At 43.2% G+C, this 20,142-nt stretch overlaps 1 protein-coding gene across 1 annotated transcript in view; it reads left to right on the top strand.

Moving 5' to 3' along the window:
• The first annotated feature begins 9,725 nt into the window (after positions 1-9,725).
• Positions 9,726-20,142, top strand: part of SH3BGRL (SH3 domain binding glutamate rich protein like) — a 100,671-nt gene continuing 90,254 nt past the window's right edge. The window contains exon 1 of the mRNA XM_069062562.1: positions 9,726-9,947. Coding sequence (XP_068918663.1) covers positions 9,903-9,947 — 45 coding nt within the window. The 5' untranslated portion in view covers positions 9,726-9,902. The remainder of the gene's footprint in view (positions 9,948-20,142) is intronic.

The following is a 20,142-nucleotide window of genomic DNA, read 5'->3' on the forward strand; positions in this document are numbered from 1 at the left end:
ATTCTCCCTAATTAGGAATATCTAACCTTAGCTCTCATTTCTGCTCACTATCCATACCAGTCGGTATGGTCTTTCATTGAAGGGACCATGTTTTAATGATCTTTGTATGTTCTCTAGCAAAGGACCTTGTCCAGAGTCTGCCATCTCCCATCTCTGTTCCTTTGCGCAGGCTGTTCACCATAGTTGGACTCCCCATGCCCCAACCCCAACCCCAACCCCAACCTTCATCTCTTAAAATTCCAGGCTAACATCGAGACTCAGCTCATGTGCCACCTCTTTCCCAACTCCTTTCCTGATTCTTGCTTCCCTCCCCAAGTTGTTAGTGCTCCCCCCCCTCAAATTACGTTCTATTTCCTTATTGGTGTGCGTTATACTCCCCACTCCTGCCTCCCATGCCCCAGGATGTAGGCTCTTCGAGGGTAGAGCTTATTTTGGTTTTGTCTTTAGCTTTCCAGCTCCTTCTAGATTGCCTTGCACATAGTAAGTGCTTCATAAATGCTTGTTAAATTGAGTTGATTCTAATGGATGCACTCTTCTCTGCATCTTGTTCTTATGAAGCCAATCTTTTGAACTTAAGTTTAAGACTATATTCCTCATCTTATTCAATTTGGACCAATATTCTAGCCTGGCAGGATGTTTGAGCTTTGTGTCATTTGCAAATTTGATTGGCATGCCCTGTATAACTTTATCCAAATTATGGATACAAATGCTAACCACCGTGATACCAAGCATGGATGCCAGGGGCACTCCACTGGGGACCTCCTTCTGATTTGATGTGAAGCTGTTAATGACTACTCTCTGAGTCCAGCCATTCAAGCCATTCTGATCCCACCCAATTGTCCTGTTCTCTAGCTCCCTTCGCTCCATCTTTTCCATAAAAATAGCATAAGAAAATTTTCAAAGTACTTCGCTGAAATCTAGGTAAAACATACACACACACACACACACACACAGACACACACACACATTCCCTCTGTTCTCCCAGATTCATAAACCTGTCAGAATGAGGTAGGAGGGGGTGGAAAATTACTAAATGCCATCGTTTTTTGTTTTTTAAAGACCTCATTGATGTTTTTTATTTATATTAGCCCCTGATCTTGGACCCTTCTTGGAACAAATCAAACCAGTTACACAAAACAGACCACTTATGTGACTACATTTGACAATGTCAGCAATGTTGCCCCCACTTTTACAACAGGGACAGAATTCTGTTTTATGATGTTTTTGAAAATTCCTTTTTTATTATGAACGCCAACAATTATTAACAAACTCAAGCATTTCGGTATACAAAGAATAAACAAGGAACCTTTTTCTGTCAGTGAACTTGTGTTCTGTACAGCTGGTTATTTTAAGCATATGCTGCATTTATCAAAGGAGTGACAAAATCACTGTTAGTTGTGTCCCATTCTGACCTTCTTTTTCTTTCCTTATATGTATTTTCATGTGTTTTATTGGTATAGCCATTCTTACCCCCTCCAGGCCTTACATTTTGGGGGGAGTCTTGTTGTCATTCAGTCGTTTTTAGTCCTGTCTGATTCTTTCTGACCTTATTTGGGGTTTTTTTTGGTAAAGATACTACAGTGGTTCTCCATTTTCTTGTCAGCTCATTTTGCAAATGAAGAAACTGAGGCAAAGAGGGTGAAGTGATTTGCCCAGGGTCATGCAGCTAGAAAATATGAGGCCAGATTTGAACCTAGAAAAATGAGTCTTCCTGACTCCAGCCCCTATGCCACCTAGCTGCCCTTTGGTTTTATACCTCTAGCATTATCCACTATCTCCCCTCCCCAAGGAGAAGCCCCTTCTCTACCACATTGTAACAAGTAAATATAATCAAACAAAAACAACCGACATATTGGTCATGACTGAAAAGGTTCAGTATGTTTTCTGGGGCCAAGATTAGTCATATACACCCCCTTTTTCCTCTGACACTGCCACCACCTTGGTGCAGACCCTCATCACTCCCCACCTCCCTGCCCCAGACCTCCAAATCATCAATTCAGCTGCCAAAGTGATCTATTGTGACCATGAAACTCCCCAACTCCATTATCACCTCCAGGATCAACTACAACTCCTTTGTCTGACATTTCAAGCCCTTTAAAACCTGACTCCTTCCTACCTTTCCAGTCTTCTTATATCTTACTCTGCGTCATGCTCTCTGCAATTCAGTGATAATGGCCCCCTCTTGCTGTTTCCTGCGTTTTCACTGGTTGTCTCCCATGGCTAGTGTTCTCTGCCTCCTCATCTTCCCCTTCTGGCTTCCCTGGCTTCCTTCAAATCCCAGCTGGAATTCTTCCTTTTGCATGAAGTCATTCCCAAGCCCTCTTAAGTCTAAGGCCTTCCCTTTGTTGCTAATCTCCAATTTATCCTGTATTCAGCTTGAATGATCTCATTGCTTCCATATTGCCTCTTCCATTAGACTTGGAATTCCTTGAGATGAGAGAACATCTTTTGCCTTTCTGTGTAACTCCAAGACTTAGCATACTGCCAATCACATAGTAGGCACTTCATAAATGTTTGTTGATTGATTGCAGTTTGTGTTTGTTGGCCTTTTAGAATTGTTTTCATTGATATGAATGCATCATTTTGTATATTTTTTCTATTTCTGCTTTCTTTGTTCTTCATTGTTTTCTGCCTGTCTTCTAATATTTCTCTGAATCACTGTCATGTTTGTTGTTAATTATGTTGCAATGATAGTCCATTTCTTTCATATATAATAATTGATTTAGCCATTCCCAGTGAGCACCTACTTTGTTCCCTGTTTTCTACTACCACAAAAGGGGTGCTACCAATTTTTGTTGCTATTTTTCACTTCCATGGGGCCTCCATGCCCAGTAGTGGTCTTGATGGGCATGATCTGTTCTTGATGGAACTCTGCTGGCTCTTTTCGATTATGGCTCCCCTTTCTTTATGTTTGCTGCCTCTTTCATAAGACATTTGAGCATTTTGTCGTGAATCATTGACCTATAGTTTGCAGATCCATCCTCTTTCCTTTTTTGGAAAATCTGACCTACATTTGCCTTTCTCCAATCCTGTAGTCTATTTCTTGTTCTCCAGGCTCTTTTAAAAATCAGAGACAATGGAAGTTCAGAAGGAAACACAGACGACTAAGACAGCTTTGAAAATACCACGTGATGGCTAATGTGGAAAGGTTTTAGTATGATCATATGTGTATAGCCTGCATCAGATTGCTTGTCATCTTGGGAAGGGGGAAGGGAGAGAGGGAGGGAGAAAAAATATGGAACTCAAAATCTTATAAAAGTGAATGTTGAAAACTAAGAAATAAATTTAAATTAGAAAAAGACAATAGAATGTTAAATGTTATATGTATATAGAGATCCATGCATATTTATATGTACATATTGTTATCGTTGTACAGTTGTGTCTGACTCTTTGTGACCCTGTGCCAAATACATATCACACTAATACTGTTCATGAGGTTTTCTTGACAAAGATACTGGAATGGTTTGCTACTTCCTTCTTCATTAGATTAAGACAAACAGGGGTAAAGTCAGTTGCCCAGGGTCACATAACTAGTAGGTACCTGAGGTCACATTTGAATTCAGGTCTTCCTGACTCCAGGCCCAACACTATCTACTGTACCATGCAGCATAGATACATAAAGCAAGCTGTGGAAAACAGAGATTCGTACTTTCATACATAGCCTTCTTTCTCTGTTCTATTTTTTTGCATGAGGAAATGTTCACTTTTTGGGGAAGGAATGATATTCATTTGGGTCAGAATAAAAAGAAGTAAATGAATCAGTGACAGGGTTCAGCAATCACATCTTTCAGCATCTTGCATTATAGTTTCTCAAGGTTTTGGTAACTTGGGCTTAGTTAAGGGCGGCTAGACTCTCTCTTACTATCTTAATTTACTTATTCATCTCCTTTCTTGTTCTGTTAGTCATTTTGGTTCTGTCCTTTATACTTCAAAGACCATTCTTCTGGCACAGAACATAGAAATAAAATGAGACTTGAGCACCTCTTTTTTTCTCTCCATTCATTGTCTGTTGTCATTGTTCCATTGGCTCTGAGCAAAATAATTTTCTTTCTTTGATTTTCCTCTTTTCTCCAATGGGACTTTAAAAAAAGAAACTTAAAAAAAATCCTTAGTTTTCTTTGCTAGCCTTAGCTCATTTTGAACTTCAACTGTCCTGACACTATGCCACACCTTTGTATTCATTCTTCATTATTTTCCTTTGCTTTCATCTTCTGTATTCATATTTATTTGTGTGGGTGTTGATGTCTTTTAAAAATCTAAGCTGTTTCATGAGTTCCCTGTGCATCCACATCAGCCCCTTTAGACACCTTCTCCTTTTCTTTCTTCTATTGATTGTTTTTCTTTCTGTCTTTAGAATTTCATACTTTAGATCTGCCCATCCCTCCTGGGTTAATTTCACCAGCAGAATATTAATCCCTAAAAAATCCTACTATCCTTATACTATCCTGAATCTTTCGAAATCTGCTCTTCCAAAATCTAGGATGTGTACATCAGACTCTCTTCAGTTTTCTTGTCTTCTTTATCACAACTATTAAGACAGAGTGGTAACTTTCCCTCAAGCTTTTCATCATTCTCAGCCAAATGACTAGCTTCTCCTTACTGATGAGAATCAGATCCAGAATAGAATTGTCCATTTTGGGTTATTTTACCTTTTGACACATGAAATGATCAGTAAAACAAGCCATGAAGTTATTATTAGCTGCTCTGCCTCTGGCTGAGGGGGAGCTGCAGCACAGAGGTGTCCAACACAGGGGCCACAGGCCACTCTGGACAATGGCTGAACCAGATTCAAATGTCATTGGGAAAGACTTAGCAAAATAAATAAAAGCACGGTAGAATATATATATATAGTGTTAATATTGATTTTCTAAGTCAATGTATGTCAGGCAGGCCTGTTTCTATCTGGGTTCGATGCCACTGCCCTAGCCAACGTCCAGGTAAGTGAAGTCATCCATCTTCCATTACTGTTAGGTGTCATTGACACTGGAGAGGGTCTTCTACAAGTAGAGATGGCAGATTTCTTGAATAGAGGGAGGGAATGACAGACAGACAGGTCGGGCTATGTTTGTAAGCATTCTGTGATTAGTTGCTCGCCCTGTACGCAGCTTACAGAAGCTGTTATTTGAGGGGCCTTGGGAGCTATCACTTCCAAGGAAAATTGATTTCTTGCCTACTTAATTGTTTGGGTTGATGCTTCATAGTTTCTATGAGCCAGAAATTGTCATGTTACGTGGTGTCGCTTCTTCAATACATTTTACCACTGGGAGTTTGCTTTTTGAGAGATATGTACACGTGTTTTTGTTGTTTTAAGTAAGTAGAAACTATTTCTTTCTAATTTGTTCAGTATTTTCCTCGGTGGTAGGATAGGGCCAGTAGGCCTACTAGCTCATTTTTTTATTCTATATACCTTCATACCTTCAGTGTATTCTTCATAACATAGCCCTACTCTCTCCTCTACCCTTCCCCACTCCCCTCCTCCCAAACTATGTAGTTAGCTTCGGCTCCTGTAAAAAGATCCTGTTGTATCCTTGACTTGGTTCTCGAGTTTTCCCTTCCTTTCTAGAGTTCTCCTTGACTTCCCACTAATATTTTCAGCAGTTCTCTCCCATCCTAAATGCTACATCATGTTACACCCCATTCTCTTTGCTTCCTTGAGTATCAAACCTCTCTACCTCATTTCAGCACCCTTCAGTCTCAGCTCAGCAGTCCAGCACTGAGAAATGCTTAGGGGGATATGGAAGAAATACAGTTCTAGTAAATGGAGAGAGAGAGAGAGAGAGAGAGAGAGAGAGAGAGAGAGAGAGAGAGAGAGAGAGAGAGAGAGAGAGAGAGAGAAGAGGTGTGGCTCAGAAGCAATTAGACAAAGGATGATCAATCAAAAATAAAGAGATACTTGTGAAGCACTGCCTATGGGAGATACAAAAGAAAGAGCTCCAGGTCTACTGGGAAGATAAGGCTTGTGCACATAAGGAGTTAACTAAGATCACAATTTAGAAAAGAGGAGTGATGCAAACAGTAAATACTATGTTGGGGGAGGCGGTCAGAGGAGCTAGGGTTCCCTGTGGTTTGGGGTAGCCAGGAGAAGATGGAACTGCAGCTGAGTCTTCAAGAGATGGGCAGGGTTTAGCTAGGCAGAGAGAAGAGGAAGTGGCATGGGAGACAGGGAGAACATAAGGAAAAGTGTGAACGTGAGAATGAACCTGGTGCTTTAGATGGACAGTGAGATTCTTCATATCCCCTTTCTCTTTTTTCTCTTGCCTTGACATTTGGCTAGTTATTCCATTGTTTCCAGGTGAATGGAGTAAATGATCCACCTTTTTCCATCCACAGTACCTAGAGTGCCCCTTTCTCACATTGCTGGAGAGTAATGGGAGAGTAAGGTAGGTAGATAGAGTTGGGTGAGATTATAAAAGGCCTTGAAAACTTTGTAGAGGAGTTTAGACTTGCTAGCAGTAGGGAACATTGTAGGTCCTTAATGTTTCATGGTTACATAATATATGTAGGCTAGATTGGAATTGTGGGCAGCAGTTGGGAAGCTCCTGAAACAATTCCTAGGCAATTATGGTGGTCTCAGATCTGTGTGAACCTGGGCTGGCCATTTGCTATTGGTGAACTTCTGTATTCTTGTCTTGAGGATGGTAAAATAATGATTTTTTTACACCACAAGGTTGCTGTGAGAATCAAATGAACTCATTTATGTGAAAGTGCTTCCTAAACAGTAAAGTACCATAGCTACTGTATGTAATGTCATTTTATTGATCATAATGATCCAGAATGGAGGTGAGGAGTACCTAGACAAGGATGGTAGGAGTGAGAACGCAAAGCAATGAGAACGTCTGAGGGAGACTTCACACAGGAGAATCAATGACTTAGTGACCAACTGGCTATTTCAATACCATCTTTCAAGGATTTTTTCTGTGATTCTATCCATGTGCATGCTTATTCTCCTGAGGCAGTTTGACCCCTTTATGAACTGGCAGCCTTGGCAGTAAGTTGCCATAGCTGAAAAACCCATTACCCCACAATCAACCTGTGAAAAAGCCTCTCTGAAATTCCCTGGGCTAGTACTTGAACAACACACAAATAGTTCATCACCATGTCTGTACTTGAAGCTTTTCCAGCCAGATAACACATCCCAGGACTCCATGTCACATGGAGAATACCATCTCATCCCATCATCTTCAGTAGATTGCCCTTTCTACCATCTCTGCTGTCTCATTTATCTTCAGTCACTCCCTGCTTTTTGGCTTTTTCCTTGTTGCCTACAAATTCATCCACCTCTCCTCCATCCTTAAAACACCCTCACTTGATCTGTCCATCTCTGCTAGCTATTATCCTGTATCTCTCCTCCTTTTTTTGGGTTAAATTCCACGGGAAGACCATCTACATCTAGTGCCTTCACTCTCCCTCTTTTTACTCTTCTCTACGGTCAAGTTTCCAATTTCATTATTCAACTGAAACTACTCTCTTCAAACTTACTAGTGATCTCTTAATTGCCATATCTAATGGCCTTTTCTCATTTCTCATCCTTCTTGACCAACAGACACTGTTGATCACTTTCTTTTCCCCGATACTCTTCTCTCTAGGTTTTTCTGATACTGCTCTCTCTTAATTCTCTGTCTACCTGTCTCCTTTGCTGGATCTTTGTCCAAGTTATGCATACCCACCAATGTTCCCACCTCCCCCCCGCCCTCCCAAGGCTCTGCCTTGGGCCCCATTCTTTGCTGCCTCTATACAGTCACACTTGGTGATCTTATCAACTTCCATGGATTCAGTTATCATCTCTATGCAGATGATTCTCAGATCTATTTCTCTAGTCCTGACCTTCAGTCTTACATCTCCAACAGCCTACTGAACATCTCTTTCTCTCTTTTTTTTTTTGGAGGAGGGAAGGCAGGGCAATTGGAGTTAAGTGACTTGCCCAACGTCACATGGCTAGTAAGTGTTAAGTGTCTGAGGTCCCATTTGACCTCAGGTCCTTCTTACTCCAGGGCTGGTGCCCTGCTCCACCTAGCTGCCCCTGGACATCTCTAATTGGATGCCTGGAAGACATCTTAAGCTGAACATATCCAAAACTGAACTCATTATCTTCACCTCCCTCAACCCTCTTCTTTTCCAAATTTCCATATTATTGTTGAGAGCAACACCATCTTCCCATAGCCCACAGTCCCATCCTAGGTGTAGCCACAATCCCATCCTCCACTCAGTTATCAAAGTGATTCTCCTCAAGCACAGGTCTGACCATGTACTTCTTGTACTCTATAAACTCTAGTTTATCACCCCCACGTTCAAATATAAAATTTTATTGGCTTTTAAAGCCCTTCAGAACTGGCCTCACCCTACCTTTCTAGTCTTCTTGTACTGCCTTCCTCCAAGTACTCTGTAATCCAGTGACACTGGCCTCTTTGGTGTTTCTTGTATGCAAGGCTCTCATCTCTCAACTCTAACCCATCTCAGTGACTGGAAATGACACCCTTGGAATTCTGTCCATCCTCATCTCTACCTCTTGGCCTCTTTGAAATCTCATTTTGAGTCACACCTTCTGCCAGAAATCTTTCTTAGTCTCTCTTATGCTGGTCCCTTCTCCCTGAGATTACCTCCAATTTATCCTATATATATCTTGTAATATACATTGATTGCATGCTATCTCCCCCATTAGAGCATGAGCTTCTTCATGGCAGAAATAGATAGATAGATAGATAGATAGATAGATAGATAGATAGATAGATAGATAGATAGATAGATTGATTGATTGATTGATTGATTTGCCTCTTTAGGGCTTAGCACAGTACTTGGTACAGAGTAAGAATTAAATGAAATTAATTCTCTTGACTTAATTTGACTTGTGGTGCCAAAGACAGGAAAACTGAGGGATGCCCATCATTTGGAGAATGGACAAATGAATCTTGGTATATTAATATGATGGAATATTATTGTGTCATAGGAAATTATAAGGGAATGGTTTCTGAGAAGCCTGGGAAGATTTGTTTGAACTGATGCAGAGTGAAATGAGCAGAACTGAGACATTGATTTCTATTATAACAACATTGTTAAAACAAACAAATTCAAGAGACTCAAGAACTTTGATTGAGGCAGAGACCAGAATGATTCCAGAGGCTGATGAGGAAGCATGCCATTGAGCTGGACTCAGGTGTGATAGACTCAATATGCAAACTAGAGACTAACATTTTCCAACATGGCAGATCTCAGAATCTGTTTTCATTTGTGTATTTCTCACCAAAGTTTTGCTTTGTTTTGTCTCCAGTGGGGGAGTGGACTCTGCCCGATGACCCCCTTCCAGCCCAATGTCCAGGGTTTTGGCCCAGGTAAATGGGATTCAAAGCCAGCAGCGTTCAGGCCTCCAGCGGTTCTTTAAGCAGGCTGTGATCTTTTGGAAGTCAGCGCCTTTTGCTGGGGAGAGGGGTAAGCACTTTAATGTTCAGTACCCACTCTCTGGATTTCTCTCCTCTCCCTGGAGGAGGACTCAGGACATTTCTGCAGCTCTCGCGCTGTTCTCCGAGATCCCCAGGTGGCTCGTGTGTGTGTGTGTGTGTGTGTGTGTGTGTGTGTGTGCGTGTTTTTCCAAGCAATTTAGAAAATATGCAAACGAGCCTGCGCCTTCCTGGCCCGGGACTGCAGCGCAGCCAGGCAAGCCGGAGGGGAGGGGGAGGGGGCGGGGCTTGCGGTGCTGGCTCCGCCCCCGCCCTCCCCTCGGGGCTGGGCCCGCGCGGCTCCGAGCCTCTATCTGTCCCAGCCGTGCGTGCAGCCGGGTCGCACCGCTCCTCCTCCTCCTCCTCCTCCACCTCCTCCTCCTTCTCTCCACCACTGTCGCCGCCGCCCCAGGACTCAGCCGAGCCTCCCCAGAAGCCGCCGTCGCCGCCGCCGTCGCCGCCGCCCTCAGGATGGTGATCCGCGTGTACATCGCGTCCTCCTCCGGCTCCACCGCGGTAAGCGGGGGCTCGGCCAAGGGTTTGCTCGCTGGCCCCGTCCGATGGCCCAAGTTGCCCGACACCCCGCTCTCCGCTCCCTGGCCCTTTGCCCCGTTCGCTTGCATCCCCCCGGGACTCGCCGGGGTACCACGCTTCATCCGGGAAGGGAAAGCAGCGCAAAAGTTAACTGCTCAGTGGGCACATGGGCACACGGGGTTTAGGCAGAGGGGGAAACTGAGGCACGTCGCGATTGGAGGGGAGGCTTCCATCGAGGCCTCCTGAGATACGTGGGATTCATGGAGGGAGGGTGGCATATTTGGGATGAATGTGGAGGACAGGGAGGCTTGAATTGGGGAGGCCCGACAGCACCAGCTAAAATGGGGAGGTGGGCTGGGCCTTTAGGGAAATGATGCCAAGTTGGATCCCTTGAAGTGACTGAGGGCCCCAGCTTTGCCCCGAGGCTGTTTGCCTCCCTTTGTCGCCCTCCCCCTGCTTTTTTTTCTTTCCATAGGTTCCAATTCTTCTCACGCCCAAGCACGGAAAACTGCCAAAGAAAGAAATAAGTGCATATTCTTTCTATAGGGCAATAAAAAGAGTCTGCCTTTACTGCTGTTTCATTTTAATTTCTAAAAACCACTTTTAAGTAGCTGGGGGGGGGGTAATCGAGATTCGATAACCTGGGCGGAGTCTGAGTGTGTGTTTGTGATAAATGGGAAGTGCCTCCCTCTCTTCCTTGTATCCCTAGAGAAAGGCTAACAGTAAGGAGAACAGATGTCTGGGAGTTGGGGAAGTGGGCAGGGCCCTTGGGAGTAGGGGCTCATTTTCTCAGGCTTTTAGAGCAACAGCAAAAGGACCTGGGGATGGGCCCAGAGGTTCTGTGAAATCCTACGACTGGGAGCTGGTAACCATGCTGGAGGGCAGGGGACTTGTTTAGAGCAGGCTACTTAGGCATCTGGAAGGACTGCTGGAGAATCACATTCATGGGGACTGTTTCTTTTTGTGTTTCGCTTCCCAGCACCTAACACCATGCTTGGCACAAAGGAGACCCTTGCAGCTAAAGGCTTGTTTTATGCCTTTTATCCTCTTAGGAGAATAGGATCACAGAGACAGACCTTGGAGGTCATGTAGTCCAGCCTCCTTAGTTTACAGGCAGTGAAAGAGGCCAGAAGAGGTAAGATGACTAGTCCAAAGTCATTCATATCAGTGGCTCTGCCTTGAAAGCCAGTGTTCCTACTTCTGTTCTACATTCAGACCTCCAAATAAAGGTCTAGGCTACGCACAGTAGCTTTGGGAGCATTTCCTTTTCCTGAATGTTTTATGTTTTGGTAGCATGGGGGATGGGGTGGGGGAAGAAGGTAGAATCTGATACAGTTGGACAGCTAGGTGGTGCAGTGGATAGGGTGACAGGCCTGTAGTCTGGAAAACCTAAGTTCAAACCCAGTTTCAGACACTTAGTAGCTGTGTGACCCTAGCCAAGTCACTTCACCCCGTTTGCCTCAGTTTCCTCATCTGTAAAATGAGCCGGAGAAGGAAATGGCAAACCACTGCAGTATCTTTGTCCAGAAAACCCCAAGTGGTCATACAGAGTCAGACTTGCCTGAAAAAATGACTGAATCTGATAGAGATAGTACAGCTTCCAAAACCCATTTTGTTAGACTAAGCCAAGAAAGTGGGCAGTCTCAGTGACACAGACTGCTTTGTGGAAGAAGCACTTACTTTGGCCATTGCCTACTTCCACTCCCTACCCCAACCCACACATAGACCAGTAGAGTCACTTTGAATTGGCCCTAGTTTGAGTAACAGTGACTATAACCCCATCCCCTTAGGCCTCAAATTTTAAAAGAATCCAAATTCCCAAGGCTCCTCACAGATGGTAGTACAAAACTGCTTCTGCTTGCCTCCTTTTCTGTGTTGGATCATAAAAAACAACATCACAACAACTGTCCCTAGTCCCTTGGTTATTAACTCTTGAGACTTAAGCAAAGAGCTCTCCGCATCTTTTTTTTTTCTCACTGGCAACAGGAGTTTGTATTTTCTGGACTGGAGCTCCTGATTCAATTTCAATTTTGTTCCAATAGCTATTTTTTCCACCCTCCTATGATCAGTGGCCACCCCCACCCTTATTGCACTCAGCTTCTGCTGCTGCTGAACCCCTAACTGGTCATTGAGGCTTCCTGGAGTCCTCCATAAGGTTAATGGTTTGAGAGACCCAGGCAATTTTTTAAAAATTTTTTTTTTAAAGCAATTGGGGTTAAGTAACTTGCTCAAGGTTACACGGTCAGGTGTTTCTGGGTGGGTGCTAAGTGTCTGAGCCCGGGATTCAATCTCCAGGTCTTCTCAACACTGGAGCCGGTGCTCTTACTCGCTGTGCTACCTGGCCGCCCTGACCCAGGCAATTTTTAATAGATCTACAGGTGCCAAAAAAAATGAAAGTTTTTATAATGAAACTTAGGTTGTTTTATTATTTTTTTAATGTGCCTGTTGTAATGAATGTAAATATCGTACAGGTGAACCTTGCTTTAAAAGAATCTGCCATGTGAGAATCAGAATTCACTAAACATCAGTTGGTTCATTTTAATTCAATTCAGTAAATATTTATCAAGCACCTACTATCTGCCAGGCACCATGCTAAGTTCTGGGGCTACAAAAAGAGGCAAAGACCATTACCGCCCTCGAGCTTACAGTCTAATGGGGGAGACAACATATAAACAAATATAAATGAAGCAAGCTATCTACAGAATTCATAGAAAATAATTAACAGAAGGAAAGCCCTGTAATTAAGAGGGGTTGGAAAAGGCTTCCTGTAAAAGATGGGATTTTATTTGGGATTTAAAGGAAGCCAAGGAGGTTAGTAGTCAGAGCAGAGGAGGGAGAAAGTTCCAGGAGTGGGGACAGTCAGAGAAAATAATTCTGGGAGCTGAGAGATGTCTTGGTGGACCAGCCAGGATCTCAGGGTTTGTGTTGGGAGTAAGATGTAAGAGGACTGGAATGGTAGGAGGGGCTAGGTTATAAAGGGCTTTGAATGCTGAACAGAATTTTGCATTTGTTCCTGGAGGCTATAGGGAGCCATTGGATGGGGAGGTGAGAGAAGGGGGTGATTTGATTAGATTACAAAAGGATTCCTCAGTTTACCATAGGATTTGTCTCAGGGGGCCTTTAAATACACAGCTCTCCTGTTTTTATTTAAACTAGGATTTGATTTCTCAGAACTTCTCTTGGGCCCAGCCTTGCTAGAGCATGCCTGTTGCATGAAGTGAGGCTTAGCTGTTGGGGCCCAAGCTGGAACTATTTGAAACTTGTTTCGTAAACAGTATGGCTCTTTGCTCTGAGATTGCTTCACCATAACCCTGTGGGGTAAGTAGTAGAAGGATGATTGCTCCATTTCACAGATGAGGAAACTGAGACTCCACTCGGATAGGGAAAATGACTTGTTCCAGGCCACCCAGAAGCTTGCAAATATCAGATTTGTTTTGAGGCTTCTAGATCTAGAACTGGAGGGGACCTCAGAGGCCAGCTAGTCTAATATCCTCATTTTATAGCTGAGGAAACAAACTGAGGGCCAGCGTAGGGAAGTGATTTACCTAGGGCCCCACAAGCTATAAATGGCAAGGCTGGGATTCGAACTCAAGTCCTCTTACTCATTCTGTTTCTTTCACTTTGCCTTTGGTCTCTGGTCATTTTCTGACTTTTCAGGTCATAGAAATGACCATTTGAATCAGTTTCCTTGAGAAGTGCAACAATTGGCAAGATAAATCTTACTTATTTCACCTTTCTTCCCTGACCATCCTGTTCCATACACCCCTGTTATTTAAAAAAAAAAAGATAAAGAAAAGCTCTGCAGTTAATCCTTGATACCCACACCCTCTTTAAAAATACTGTGTGATATTGTGGGGAAAACGACTTTGTTAGCAGGTGGAAGACCTGGCTCTCACTTGGACAAACATTGGAGCCTTGGTGTCCTCCTATTAAAAATGGGACTGATAACACCAGCCCTGTTGAGCTCCCAATGGCCTTGTCATGATCCAGTGAGATTGTGGACATGATGGCCTTCAGTCAGTTAACAAGTGTGAAGCACCTACTATTCTCCAGGCCACAGTGCCAAGTCCTGGTGATGAGAATGAGCCAATACCGGCCTACCAGGAGCTTACATCCAAATTGGAGAGACGGTAAGGACATATAAAATGTGTACAGCCCCAAAATAAAGTTACTAAATGCAAACCTATACAAAGTAGTGAACAGCAAGTTGTCCAGTTTAAGAGAGAAGGCGCTAGCAGTTAGGGGATCAGAAAAGGCTCCATGCAGAAAATGATGCCTGAACGGCATCTTAAAGGAAGAGTTACTACTCTATGAAGTAAGAGAGGAGTGCATTCCAGGCATGGAGAGCAGTCAATGCAAAGTCATGGAGACTGGAGATTGAGTGTTGTGTGTGAGGAACAGAGAAGACCAATTTGGCAAGATCACAGTGTTGGGAAGTGGAGTGATGTTCATTGAGGATTGAAAGATATTTTGAGGCCAGGTTGTGTAGGGTTTTTAAAGATTAAAAAAAAAAAAAGATTAAAAGTTTGTATTTTATCCTAGAGGTAATAGGAAGCCAGTGGAATTGGTTGCGTAGAAGAGTCATCTGGTTAAATCTATTTTTAGTGTTTAAGAAAAGTTCTTTTCACAGTAGTCTGTAGAGTGGCCTGTAGTGGTTAGAGACTGGAGTCAGGGAAATCAGTTAGGATACTATCTAAGCAAAGTTGTGGTTGCATCATTGGAGAAATGAGGTTGGATGTGGGAAATGTTGGGAAAATTGGAATGCCAAGTCTTCACAACTGATTGGTTATTTGGAGTAAGGGTGGGAGGATGAGAAAGTAATACTATTGATAATAACATCCTTATGAGAATATGTAATAGTTATGAACCCAAGACACCGGAAGGATGGTAGTGCCTTTGACAGACATTGGGAAGTTTGGAAGACAGAAGGGTTTGGGGTAAGTGTGTGTGTGTTTGTGTGTGTGTGTGTGTGTGAAATGACTTCAGTTTTGAAAGTGTGGAGTTGAAAACGTTTCCAGAACCCACTTTGAAAATGTCCAGTTGGCAGTTTGTGATATGAGGCTGAAGCTGGGGAAAAGAGACCAGAGCTGGGTATCTAGATAAAGGAGTCAGCTGTAGAGACTGCCCATGGCTTCTGTCGCACCAGTAAAGTGCTCTTGGAATGTTAGGTGCTATTATTTAACACCTTGAAATGAGAATGAGGCTGGCAACCTTGGCTGTGGTTTCCTTGGGGAAGAGACCAGGATGACTTGGCAGCTTTTATATGTGGGACTGAGGTAGTCAAGTCAACAAGCATTCATTTATTTTTCAAATAATATTTTATTCTTTCCAATTACATGTAAAGACATTTTTCTGATGGTTCTTTTAATAACAATTTGAGTTCCAAATTTTTTCTCCCTCCCCCCCAACCCCTCCCCAAGATGGCAAGCAATCTGATATAGGTTATACATGTGCAATCATGTAAACATTTCTACATTAGTCATGTTATGAAAGAAGAACAGAAAAGAGAAAAGCCATGAAAAATAAACAAACAACTAAGGTGAAAATAGTCTGCTTTGATCTGTGTTCACACACCATTGTTCTTTCTTTAGATGTGAATAACATTTCCCATTATGAGTCTTTTGGAATTGTCTTAGATCATTTTATTGCTGAGAAGAACTAAATCAATCATAGTTGGTCATCGCAAATGTTGCTGTTACTGTGTACAATGTTCTCCTGGTTCTGCTCACTTCACTCAGCATCAGTTCATGGAAGTCTTTCCAGGTTTTTGTGAAATCTGTCTGCTCATCATTTCTTATGGAACGATACAAAGAAAGTCCCCCCACCCCCAATTTCAAAACCCAAACCCAGACCCTGCCCTCAAGAAGCTTGAGGTAGGGGTACCTCTTTGAGGTAGCAGAAAAGAAGTGATTTACCCAGAATCCCTCAGCTAGCATGTGCCAGACCCTAGGCTCCAAACCAGATCCTTTGACTCAAACCCAGAGTGCTTTTCACTTTAATGAGTTGCTCGTCAACTCCAGTGTCACTGATATGAAAACCTGGCCAACCCCAAACAGACTTAGGAACCAAGAAGTCTCCTAATTTTAATGCTTGAGTCCATTTTAGGTTGTCAGATATAGGGAGGGAAGATTCAATTGCTTCTTCCAATCCAGGGAAGAGAGAAATAAAATATCCATTATGAGAGAAAGAGCACCTCCTCTTTTGGCCTGGTGTAGCCTATCTGAAGGAATGAAGCTAGGGAATAGGAAGGACAGGCCCTCTGAGCTTGGGGACAGGATAGGATCCTTAATGCCTATTTCTGACTTTATTGTTTGAAGTATTGTAGGTACTTAAGCCACTGGGCAGCTGTTCACATGCAAGTAAAAGTACATTTCAAAACCAAATACTCTATAGTCTTTGCATTATCCAGAAGATGCTTTATTATTATTATTATTACTATATTTGTGGAATTGAGTGACAATTATTTCTCCTTTGGTGGTGTGGCCAGTTAATTCATTGTGGCCACCTAATTCATTTTACTCATCTATTACCAGTACACACAGAGCAATAACAAAAAGTTAATCCAACAGTAATTCAAAATGTGTCCTGCTGATGATAGTTATATGTTCACATTCAAAAAAGAACTTTTATTTTGAGTGGAATAGTTTCCCAGGGATACCATTGTTAACAGGCATCTGTATATAATCATTTCACAGCCTTTAAAGTTTCTTAATGGCATATAATGCCTTGCACCTAAGGAATGCTCCATAAATAGTCATTCACGTTGATTTGTTGGATTACAGAGTAAAATGAAATTTTGTAATAGTGGAAGCATTTCTATGCTTTATTTTCTCAATTCGGTTTTGAAGTGTCTTCATGGTAGCAGTTTTCTAGGGTCAGCTTCAATCTCCTGAGCTGAGTTGTGAAAGCCCAGTGTTGCTAGTTAGATATCCCAGGAAATATGCCCCCTACATCTGGCAGGGTGGAATGACTGAGCAAGGCCTGCCCATGCCTGAGCTCCCATCTGACTTGAGTACATGCCAGCTGATGGCAGAAAGGTGAAGTTTTGTTTGTTGTGACTTACTGCCAATAGAAAAGGCAAAACCTTTGACTCCTGCTAGTCTGAGATGTGGACTCCTTTCTACTTGAGACTGAAAGGCTGGCTTAGGACCGAACCCAAAGTTTTCCAGTCACGGACTCCCTCTGAATCTCAGAAACAGATAGTGTTGAGAGAAGGTGCTCTCTGAAGATTTCAGCAGGTAGCAATGCAGAGAGCCAACAGACTTGGCAGGAGAGATGCCCAAAGTCCTAATAGCTCAATCTATTACTAACTCAAAAGGCAGCATATGGGTTTTTATATGACCATTAAAAAAAAAGATACTTTATGTAAGGTATTAAAACCAGAAGCATTTGGAATGAAATGATACTGCAACACATTGCAAGCTTTTGGCTGGGACAATGAACCCAGAGAATGAAGGATCTGTTGGCTGTGATTGGGTCAGCTGTTAACCTCTTCCTGCCTCAGTTTCTGGATCTGCCAAGTAAAATTAATATCTGCTAACTTATCAGCCTCATATGGCAAGAACAAGTGTTAGAAGATGTGTAGAATACTTAAGAGTTTCACAGGAAGAAACATGCTTTAAGAAGTGTTATTTCACTTTTAAGAAGGAAAAGAAATTAAGGGACTGAAAAGTCTTAATGTTGAGTCTCAGGGGTCATGAAGGCCTCAGGGAGCCCTGAGGTGATTAGCGTAGGCATTCCCTCCACTGGTTCTGATTGTGCCCCACGCATGCCTCAGTCGAAGGTGTTCTGGAACTGCTGTGGCTGTCTGGGGGCCAGCCCTCTGGGAATGAGGCTCTCTGAGTTTCCTTCTGTAGGCAGGTCTTAGGATCCTGTATGTAGAGCTGGAAGAGACGTCAGGATGTCAGACCCAAGCCTCTCATTTTATAGGTGAAACCCACAGAGATTATGGGACTTGTTCATGTGACTTGATCATGCCTTAGATCTGTGCTGGCTGTGACCTTGGAAAAGCTGCAGCCTCAGTTTCCTTGTCTGTAAAATGCCCAGTGTTAAGCAGAGCTAGGATTTGAAGTACTCTGGTCCTTTGACTTCAAATGAAGCCACTGGGTGCCAGACAGCATGTGGTCCAGTCTCTACGGGAAGTCCTCCTACCTCACTGGCATGTGCCAGAGCTTGTGTGCCAGTGACCCACCCTTGGAGAGCACAGGGCTGCATTCTGTGCTCCAGCAAGGCATTGAGGTGGGACTTTGGGGAGGGTGAATTCAGAAACTTTGAATTCTGTGCCTTGTGAATTGCTGCATTTGGACTGCTGGAGAGGCCTCCTCAGTCAGTGGGAAGACTCTCAGTTGTTTTTTGCACAGAGGGAAAGAAATCTTAGAAACTGCCATTGAATCCCTGAAACACTTTGTGAGTGCAGGAGGAGTGATGTGGAAGGTTGGCCAGAGCACAAGAGAAGGGCCTTTGGAGTTGTAGAATGCCTGGCCAGAGAGGGAGGGGCCTGATGCTGCCAGAATAAGGCTCTATCTGGCCCAGATGTTGAAGTCTTGCTGGCTCTTTGGGGAGAGAGAAGATTGGAATGGGACTGAGCAGTTTTCAAATACCAGGCTATTCCAGCTGGAAGTAATTATTAGTTGGCTCCAGAGAGCTGACTTTCCTGGGATAGTCGCTTAGAATGTGACCATGGTGTGGAGTGTTTGGTGGGCATACGCTTGTCTGCACTCAGGAACTGTGTGATGACTTGATGGTTTGGTTTATGGGGGAGAGGGTTGGATTGGATCATAGGGTCTTAGATGGAGAACTGGTAGGAACCTCAGCGCTCAGCTGGTTCAGTGCCCTCATTTTACAGATGAGAAAACTGAGACCCAAAGGGATGAGGAGACCTGCTCACATGATCCTGCCTCAGCTCCTTGCTAGCATCTCTTAGGCTCAGTTTCTTATCTGTAAAATGGGGATAATAATAGCGCCTCCCTCATAAGGCTGTCCTGATGATCAAATGAGATAACATGTGTAAAGTGACTTGCGGACCTCTAAGTTCTCTATATATGCTAGCTATGATGATTGTCAGCACTGTTTCCTTCCAGCTGTGACATGTTATGTTTCCTAGGACTTGATTCAGCATTTACCGAAGCCCAAGCTTGGGTGAGAGGATATCAGGGGTGGGGAACCTGCAAGCCTTGAGGCCACATGTGGCCCTCTAGGTCCTCAAGTGCATCCCTCTGACTGAATCCAAACTTCCCAGAACAAATCCTCTTAAACCTGCAACCTCAGGGCCACACTTGAGGACCTAGAAGGCCACATGTGGCCTCCAGGCTGCAGGTTTCCCACCCCTGGGCTAGATGCTTAGAATATAAGGGAACCCTCAAGGAGTCTACATGCTACTGCGAGTGGGGAAATAAGAGGTCTACCAAGTATAATACAAGGTCATCTGAGAAGGGAGAGGGCGCCAGCAACCAGAAGGATCTAAAGGGACTTTGCTGAGAAAGCGGGCAGCTGGATGTTAAAGTGAATAGAGTTCTGGATCTGAAGTCAGGAAGACCCGAATTCAAATCTGACCTCAGACACTTACTACCTGTGTGTTCCTGGGCAAGTGACATGACCTTTTGTCTGCTTCAGTTTCTCCATCTGTAAAATGGGGATCATAATAGCCTTTCTCCTAGGATTGTTGTGAGAATCCAATTAGATAATATTTGTGAATCACTTAGCACAGTGCCTAACTCATAGTAGGCACTTAATAAATGTTTGTCCTCCCCCTCCTCTTGCCCCTAAGTGAGATGATTCTTGCCCTCTGAGTTGATTCTTAAAGGAAGACAGACAAGGACTTTTATATCCTAATTTTTTGTTCATACTTGGGGGTGCACAATTGGCCTTCTTGGGACATTACAAAGTCTTCCTCTACTTGACTTTTATTTAAAGGGACAGTCTCCTCTCCCCTTCCCCCCTTGTCTCTTTTTGTGTTCCATATTAAGCTCTCCATTTAATATTGAATAATTTTGACACTGATTACCTGTTAATTAATTCCAAAAAGCAGAAGCCAAAAATGACAAGTGGTATGTCGTGAGCAGTTTCTGTTTCTCTTTAACAGTTCTTGATATTTAAAAAAAAATAGTTTGAGTCTATTTTGGTTTGGTCTGACCAAAAGTTGCCTTGAGTCACAACATTGAGATTGGCAAGAATTCCT

The sequence above is a fragment of the Petaurus breviceps genome, unplaced genomic scaffold, assembly GCF_028583685.1.
Source record: "Petaurus breviceps papuanus isolate PSGF00001 unplaced genomic scaffold, PetGlider_PUasm1.0 90459, whole genome shotgun sequence".
NCBI classification, from domain to species: domain Eukaryota; kingdom Metazoa; phylum Chordata; class Mammalia; order Diprotodontia; family Petauridae; genus Petaurus; species Petaurus breviceps.